The following is a 9,529-nucleotide window of genomic DNA, read 5'->3' as shown; positions in this document are numbered from 1 at the left end:
TCTGTGTTGCCCATGGCCACCAATCAAATTCATTTTTGAACATTAGAATAGTAAGTGCAGTTTCATTTTACGTATTCAATTCATTCATTTTCTTTTTGACACTTTTCATCACGACCTGATCATCAAGCAGCATCGAAAGCAAGCGCAAGATGCATTTTTATAACAAGAACAGCAGAGGGTGCAGTGACATTACAATACGGAACTCCGTTTCCCAGAAGCTCTTGCTGCACAACAAACATGTCAGCTTGCTTACAGGGAAGGGGGACACAGCAGGTTTTTGCTGCCACACGGTAAGAGTTTAAAATGCAGCAATTTGTAACTCTGTAATTGCAGATAATTATAGAGATCTTCTGCAGCCTCTGCTGGTCACACCTGGATCTGACCTGTCATTGGTTGTGACCTTTCATTGCGAACCCTCTGAAATGTGCCTGATCGTTTCATACTTGTCATTTTAACCCCTTTGTGACTGCAAAATGAAATGTAAAATGCCCCTTGCCATGGGAACGCTAGTTAACCATTGAAGCTGAGGACTTGGAATGCGCAAACTGCATGTGTGCTCGGACGCAAATGCAAAAATTAGTTAGGCCCCATTCACGCTGAGCGACATGAAAATCGTGCAATTTTCCGCGCGATTTTATATGTGCCATATTGCGCGACTTTTTCCTATTGGGCTGTATGCAATCAGGAGCGAAATCGCTCGAAAAAAGGGTCAGCGTAGGAGCGACAAGCTACAGCGATGAGCTACAAGCGATATTGAGCGGCGAGATGTGAACAGCTCCATTGAAATGGATTGGAGAAGCTACATAGAGCGATATCGAGTGGAAATATGAGCCATATCGCTGCGATAAATCGCTCAGTGTGAATGAGGCCTTATAGAACTATTGTCAAGTTAACTAATGCTGATAAACCTGGTCCAGACATCTGGGCATTTAGGTTGCATGTGGCTACACGCCGACCAGAGCTTGCACACCCATATACCGTGTTTCCCCGAAAATAAGACACTGTCTTATATTTTTTTTGGCTCAAAAAACACACTAGGTCTTATTTTCGGGGTAGGTCTTATTTTCGGGGTAGGTTTTTTTAATGTACAACAATCCAAAGTTAATGCAAATCCAAGTTAAATAAGCCAAAATGTAAAAGTTAAGAATAGGGTGATCAGGGCAATCGGGGTGCCGTACCTTTCCAAGAGCAATTTGGTATCCAGAATGAGCGAAGCGCGCTTTCACTATCGATTCCTCACAGGCGGAATGCATTTGGTATCACTCCGCCTGTGACAGGAGCAGGCGCTATAGAGGAAGCATTGGCTTGTGTGGCTCTGCTCCCTCCGCTGCCGCCTCGCTTCCTCTAGCCCTGGCTTCGTTGGCACCGCTGATTCTCTGCCGCCTTTCCCACGGCTCTTCAAGTTCCCCCTTATTTTCACTGAAGTGCATGTTATACACACGCGTTTTTTTCTAGTTGTTATTCTTTGCACATTGCATCACATTGTTTCACAGTTAACATCTATTGTATTTGATTTTTCATTATGGATATTTTGTAGCAATGCATTTACACTGAGGTGCATGTTATATACATGCGTTTCTTATTTGTTTTGCACTGTTTACACATCTTATCACATTATTTCAAGGTTAGTATCTACTATATCTGACACTTTTGCAGTTTCATTCACACAGCGCGGCTTTTACTATTCATTTTATACTATAAAGTGAACACATATATAGGATAGAATACACGTAGGGTGAGAAGTATATATTTTTTGTTGTTGTTAAATAAATGGGGGTTGACCGCGGATAGAGGACACGGAAGGGAAACCAACACAAAGCTATCACCAGGGAAGGTTAAAAGTATTTCAGAAGAGAAATCGGGAAAAAGGTTACAATCTTCTTAGGTTTTTTCTAAATTTAGTTAGTTGGAAGGTAAGGGGGATGGATAAGGGGTTAAATGGGAAACATTATTTTTGAGTAGATTTCACATATAGGAGAGAACACTTAGGCAGGGGAGAGTGAAGAATAATGAAAGGGTTAAGAGGGGAAGATAGTTCTAGGACTAGGTAGAGCCTTTTAACATGGAAAGGACTACGGACTCACTTGGTGATCATGTTCCCAGTGGTGTATTTTGGTTTTGTGCTGCCCTAGGCAAGACTAAACTCGGGCACTCCCCTCAATCTAAAGAATACATTGCAGTCCCCAGCCTGCTTCTGGGACATCCCGCCATCAGATCACATGCTAAGGCCGGCCCCCGAGCCACCTGCTGCTTCTTCTCCACCTCCTGTACAAAGCCAGCCGGACTGCAACTCACTGCCCCCCGCCCCCTGCACCAGGCAGCTCTCTAATTAGGCAACCACTCTTAGGGCCTTGCGGCAACACCTGGTTTGCCTCATTGGGCACTGGCAGCCACCACTGCCTGATTCTGTGCCGCTCAGCCTCTGCCCACTGGGCAAGTGCCCAGCATGCCCAAAGGCAAGTCTGGCCTTGTGTGCCTAATTGGTTTGGGTTGGTGTTTTCTGCTGCCCCCCTGGAATGTGCCGCCCTAGGCAAATGCCTAGTTTGCCTTGTGGTAGATACACCCCTGCATGTTCCCCCCTCTCTAATTAGAACATGATGTGATAGTAGAATAAATGTTAGATCAGTGTATAGGAGAAGAAATGGAAGATGAGATAACGAACACTGTCAAAGCTAGAATATTGCCTGGATGAATGTAAGATAAAGTTGAAGACTAATATACGGAGAGATACATAGTAATGTTATTTGGGAGATAACAGTTATGATGCTTAAATGTATTTTTCCCCGTTTTTTTTTATAAAGTTTGTATAAGTATGTTTATTGAAATAAAAATATATTGAACCTAAAAAAAATGTTTATACTATATATCTGACCACACAGATTTCAGCTGCTGCTTAACTTTATTGGAGTAGTGGCGCGAGGTTTCAACTTATTCAAGTTCCCCCTTATGCCACCACCGGCCCTGGGAATGGTGACAACTAGGTCTTATTTTCGGGGTAGGTATTATATTTTAGCAATTCCCAAAAATAGTACAAGGTCTTATTTTCGGGGTAGGTCTTATTTTCGTGGAAACAGGGTAGATATAGGTGCCCTCTCTTGGATGCAGACTGCCTGCGTCCAAGGGCATGCATGCATATCTGTTTGGATGTACAAGCTCGGCATCAATGTGCACTTACCTGCCAACCTTCTGAGATGGGAAAGAGGGACACATTATAGCATGAAGTATACAGGCAAAGGACATGCCCCTGCTATGCCACTAGTAATGCCAACCATTAGGATTAATATGCAGATAAAGATTGGTCTGTGTACAGCCGCATCCTGTCACTGAGTTGTACAGGCGTGGCTACCCACAGCACCTGTCCCTTCTAGGCGCAGGTTTCTTCATGGACATGCACAATCTATGGCTGTGCATATCTGTGTGAATGAGACCTCAAGGTTCAAAAAACTCATATTCATGAAAGGGTTAAATGATCAAAAATCTCTGACCAGCAAATGTATGTGATATTAGGATCCTGAGCACTGTGCAAAGTGCACTGACTGTAATCACCCTATTAGGCCTATGTGGTGAACAATAACAATAAGTCTGCATCACCTTTTAAATACCAACAATTATTCATTTGGTTCTAGAAAAGGTCAGAGGATATTGTTCATTATGTGAGGTCAAGTATTGATGATGGATGAGGAGACCTGGCTCACAATTCATCCCTAGCCCTCATTCAGACGAGTAACAGCCGGCCCGTACAGATCCGTGCTGCGTGCACGGCCGCTCAAGGAAGAACAGGTGCTGCGTGTGATTGTATGCAGCCGCCTGTTCTTCTCTATGGGAATATGCGGCCGTAGGCTATCCGTGCGTCCGAGCAGGGACACCCACACCCGCACGGACGTGCATTTCGGATGAGCGTACGGCCGCGCACTCCCATAGAGAAGAACAGGCTGCTGCGTACAAATCACACGCAACACCTGTCATTCACGGGAGCCGTGCACGCAGCACGGATCTGTATGGGACGGCTGCTACTTGTGTGAATGAGGGCTTAATGTGTTCACTGGGGTTGAGGTCAGGGCTCTGTGCAACTCCTTCAAGTTCCTCCACACTAAACTCACACTTCACACACATCAAACCATGTCTTTATGTTGCTGACTTTGTGCACAGGGACAATGTCATGAAGAACCTTTTTCAAACTGTCACTAGAAGGTTGGCAAACTACAGCTGTGGTGCAACTACAAATCCCATTAGGCATTCAAAGACTCTTACAGCAACAAGCATGATTCCCGGAGGCAGGTGCATGATAGAATTTGCAGTTTTAACACAGAAGGAGCTCTGGCGTTTGTCTACTCCTGGTCTAAAATGTCGTTGTATGCTGTATTATTAACATTACCCTTCACTGGAAATACCTGAACTCAATATTTAGGAGGAGTGTCTGTGGCCATATAGCGTACCTTGATGATGTAGACTTCATATTACTCTTGGTAGCAAGTCTTTCCTGCAGCACTATGACAGGTTCTCTTATTTTTATGCCAAAATAAAATAGGAATACTAGACTAAAGTGAGTCCATTCCATACTATATAAAAAAGGCAGTCAGTTTGGTGTTGATGACATTTCTCTCATTGGAGGACTTTGCTCCTTCCACTTACTTTTGTGTACAGTGGCTCACACCAACCAATTTGCAATTTTGATGGTTTTGTTGGCCCAAATCTAATTTTGTTCTCTTTTTTTTTAAATTATTTTAGGTTTATATAAGAACAGAACTACCAACATGAAACTTGCACGGGTCTTTTTGCCTCAAAATATAAAGTACCCACTCTCTGTATGTTCATGGAGCCCAACCTTCCGTATGCATTCAACTTACCAGCCCAAAAGGAGCATCAGGGACTGTTATGGACTTCTGGGTGTTTCAGAAGGGTGCTCTGAAGATGAAGTCAGACATTCCTATAGGAAGTTAGCCAAGAAATATCATCCAGATAGCGGTGCCATCACTGCAGACGGCAACATGTTTATGCAGATTGATGAAGCCTACAGAGACCTCCTGACACACTTGGCTCAAGAGTCAAAAAAAGCACAATCCCTTGAAGATGATGAGGAGAAGACCTCGGAGTATAAGGTACCCCAGCACAGGCAATACTTGAGCTATGAAGGAGTTGGGTACGGCACCCCTAGCCAACGGCAGAGGCAGTACGCCCAGTTTCGTGTAGACCGAGCAACTGACCAAGTTTTGGATTTTCGAAAGAAAAAATTTGAACGTGAGTACGCCGAGAACTCAATGGTGGCAAAGGACATCAGGCAGAGTAAAAAGGTGAAAATAACTCAAGCCATAGAACGTTTGGTGGAGGACCTAATCCAAGAGTCCATGGCAAAGGGAGACTTTGACAACCTCGGCGGCAAAGGAAAGCCCATCAATAAGTTTTCCACCTATCCACATATCGACCCGATGACTCACAACCTCAACCGGATCCTGATAGATAATGGTTATCAGCCTGAATGGATCGTTCTGCAAAAGGAAATACGAGATACGATCGATCAGCTTCGAAGCGAGCTGGTAGCCTCTCGTAAAAAAATCGGAGAGCTTATGACATATTCAAAGGAAAAGGAATGGATGGAAACCTGTGAGAATTTGAGGGAAAACATAACAAAGCTAAATAAGAAGGTGAATGACTTTAACCTGGTTGTGCCCCTCATGAGCCGACAGATGGTCCACTTTAACGTCGAGAAAGAGATTTCTCGAGCTCAGCAGGCCTACTGCGTTCTGAAAGAGGAAATGGAATCGGCAATTAAGATGGAAGCAGAGAAAAACACGGGCTATAAGCAAACCAAGCCTATGGAAAGCATATTCAATTGGATAAATCAATTTAAAAAAGTTTAATTAGAAATAAATAATTGAAAAAAAACTGTCTCAGGTTCTCTTCAGGTAGATAAATATTTAGCCCTATAGTTTGTAAAATTGAAAGGCTAGCCTAGAGTCCAGTCATTATTATACAGTATTTATATAGCGCCAACAGTTTGCGCGCCGCTTTACAATATAAGGAAGATATTACAATCACAAAACAAATCAAGACAAGATGGTAAGGAGGGCCCTGCCCCTGAGGGCTTACATTCTAAAAGGGAGCAGCAAGAGATACATGAGGAATTAGCTGTGTAGGGGATACATTGTTTGAGAACGTGATGGTTGAGCGTTTGGGTTGAGGTGGGATAAACTTCCCTGAAGAGATGAGTCTTAAGGGACTGCCTAAAGGTATTCAGAGTGGGAAACAGGCGGACAGGTTGGGGTAAAGAGTTCCAGAGGATGAGAAAGACTCTAGTGAAGTCCTGGAGGCGAGTATGGGAGGAGTTGACAAGGGAGCTGGAAAGCAGGAGGTCTTTTGAAGAGTGGAGGGGACGGTTAGGGTGATTCTTTGAGACAAGGTTTGAGATATAGCCGGGGGCAGAGTTGTGGATGGCTTTGTAAGTGATTGTTAATATTTTGAATTTTATCCTTTGGGCTATTTGAAGTCCGGGCAGGGATTGGCAGAGGGGGGTTGCAGAAACTGAGCGGTTGGTTAGGTGAATGAGTCTAGCAGCAGCATTCATGATAGACTGAAGGGGGGAGGAGCCTGTGTAGAGGTAAGCCAGTCATGTTTAAAGAATAACTCAGACTAAAAAACATACCCTTGCAGTGGGACTACCCCCACGCTGCAAGGTTTAAGTGCTTGGTTTGTCTAGGGGACGAAAATAAAACTGTATTAGTCACCTGCTCCTCCGTACCACCCCTCCAGACTGCTAGACTGGTTCCCAAAGCCTCTTCTTCCCTGGGCTCTGGCTGTCTAAGGGCCACTGATATCATTAGGTGGAATGACGGTTCCATAGAACTGCATTAGACATGAGGGCGGCGAGGGACGTTATATAGCTGGAGCGGAGGAGGAAAAAAGAGCTAACCACAGTAGGGACTGAGGATCGAGTACGTAAAACAGCTTCATTTGAGGCCCCTAGACAAAGCGAGGGCTTAACCTTTGCAGTGTGGGGGTAACCCCACTGCAAGGGTAACTTTTTTCTTTACCTGGAGTTCTCCTTTAAAGAAATCCATAGCCATATGATCAGAGGCGGCTCTAGACTTTGCGAGGCCTTAGGCGAAACCTAAACATGAGGCCCCCACTCACAACCATAATGGAAATTGATGGCTGTGTGGGGTTTTAGGAGGCTGCGGGTCTCAGGAGGCTGTGCTTTTTATTTATTTTTTAAACGTTAACTTTTTTTTTTATATTTAATTCTAGTTTGTTTTTCTGTTGTTTTTTTTTCATTTTTATTTTTACATTATTACATTTTTTAACCCTTTTTTTAGAATTTTTTAATTTTACTTTATTTAACTTTATTTTTATAAACTTTTTTTCTTTTTTTCGTATTTTTATTTTTAGTTTAACTTTATTTATTTTTTACTTTATTGCTGGGCGCAACAGCCAGCCTGCTACTGGATATTTCAAATTGCAATAGCCAATAACAGGCTGGCTATATTGCACCCACCCACATCCTGCTGTCAATCAGCAGAGGAGGGACCGGATGGAGAAAGCTTGTTATTGGCTATTGGCAGAAGCGCAGTGCGGAGGGGTGAGTAGACAGCATGGGGGGAAGGAAACATGCAGACTGTCGGGGATTTCTCCTTACAGTCTGTAATCGGCTGTCTGTCTCCTCTGACACAGATCACTGCAGCTGATTACAGCCCGTAAGGAGAAATCTCCAACAGTCTGTGAGTCTGCAGCGGGGAGAGTTATCTGCGGGGGACAATGCTAACATTTCTCCCGCCCCCCCCTGGACAGCGCCCTTCGGTGGTGACAGGAGTCCTTAGCATTAGGAGCTCTGTCACATCCAAGCGTGCATCGCAGCCGCCAAACATCCCATGATGAGAGGAGATGTTCGGCGGCTGCGATGCACTCTTGGATGTGACAGGGCTAAGGTCTCCTAGAATGTGTTAGGCCAATTAGGCGGTCGCGAGGCCCTTGTGAGCGTGAGGCCTTAGGCGACCGCCTAATTAGAGAGCCGCCGCTGCATGAGATTGTTACAATGCATTTAAAGGGTTCAGCTTTAAAGTAGAATGAACTTTTTTTGCATATATCTATTGTTAGCAAGCAGTAGTCATATGCAAATCAAATTTTGTTTTAAATAAAACAGTTACCAAAAAGGTACAAACTTACCTGATCATCGTCGGGGGGGGGAGCTGAATGCACACAGCCGTGAGCGTGCACGTCAGACAGACACCGCAGTCGCTGCCCCCACTTTATTGGACTCATTACTGACACTGTACACAGCGCTCTGTAGTGTTCCCTTGTACCGGACTCATTGCTAATCACTGACACTGTACACGTCGCTCTGTAGTGTTCCCCTGTACCGCACTCATTGCCAATCACTGACACTGTACACAGCACCCTGTAGTGTTCCCCTGTAACGCACTCATTGCCAATCACTGACACTGTACACAGCGCCCTGTAGTGTCCCCGCTGTACCCCCACACACACATATTATAAGACGTGTGCGAAGGCTAATAATTCATTTCAGATGAAATGAACGAAAACTAAAAACGTTTCATTCGTTTCATCAAACAACAAATTTTTATGCTATTTTGGATTCAGCCACTGGCGTGTTCTGGAGGCGGGGAGCATGACGTCATATAACACCGCACGTGTTGGGTGCCGCCATCTTGGTGTATATCTAGGTATACAGCAAGATGGTGGGGCCAATATTGGTGTGTGATGTCACCTCACGCCACGCATGCATGGCGTCATGTAACGTCATGCTCCCTGCCTCCAAGATGGTGGCACACATTCACAGACAAATTATTATGCGCCTGAATACATTTCTCGTATATTTCGGACATAAAGTAATTCATTCATTTTACACGTAGTCCGGGTTTTGTGTTCTGTTTTCTACTTTAACTTTTCTAGATATACTTACTTGAATAAAGTGTGTCGGCATGACAACCTGACACTTTATTTTTATAGACTATTTTAGTTTGACATTTATTGTTTACCTTCTGTTGTTTTATTTGATAAGAATACTTCTATTGTGCCTACAAGTTTAATACCTTAGAATAAAAGTTTTATTTTTAGCATACTTTTTAATATGTTTCTTTGCGGCTTAACAAAATAGGAGTCTTTAAAAGGTTCGGATATTGGGGGGAAATGGGTGTGGTTACTGGGGGTGTGGCCACAGAGGGGCGCTGTAAAGCTGTCTTGCACAGGGCGCCTAAAGGCCTAAGGTCGGCCCTGCCTTTAGTGTCCCCGCTGTACCAGACTCATCGCCGATCACTGACAATGTACACAGCGCCCTGTAGTGTCCCCGCTATATAGGACTCATCGCCAATCACTGACAATGTACACAGCGCCCTGTAGTGTTCGCCTCTACCGGACTCATCGCCAATCACTGACAATGTACACAGCGCCCTGTAGTGTCCGCGCTGTACCAGACTCATCACCGATCACTGACAATGTACACAGCGCCCTGCAGTGTCCCCGCTGTACCGGACTCATCACCGACCACTGACACTGTACACAGCGCCCCGCAGTGTCC

The 9,529-nt window shown here is 44.5% G+C and overlaps 1 protein-coding gene across 1 annotated transcript; it reads left to right on the top strand.

The window, feature by feature from the left end:
- The first annotated feature begins 259 nt into the window (after window positions 1-259).
- Window positions 260-5,858, top strand: DNAJC28 (DnaJ heat shock protein family (Hsp40) member C28). Its single transcript, XM_018572132.1, has 2 exons — window positions 260-290; window positions 4,729-5,858. Exon 2 carries the CDS (start codon window positions 4,755-4,757, stop codon window positions 5,856-5,858), a length of 1,104 nt encoding a protein of 367 aa, XP_018427634.1. The 5' UTR covers window positions 260-290; window positions 4,729-4,754.
- The last annotated feature ends 3,671 nt before the right edge of the window (window positions 5,859-9,529 follow it).

This window comes from Nanorana parkeri, unplaced genomic scaffold (genome assembly GCF_000935625.1).
Source record: "Nanorana parkeri isolate BGI_ZX_2015 unplaced genomic scaffold, ASM93562v1 scaffold1945, whole genome shotgun sequence".
Classification (NCBI taxonomy): domain Eukaryota; kingdom Metazoa; phylum Chordata; class Amphibia; order Anura; family Dicroglossidae; genus Nanorana; species Nanorana parkeri.
This window is presented reverse-complemented; position numbering and strand designations above follow the sequence as displayed.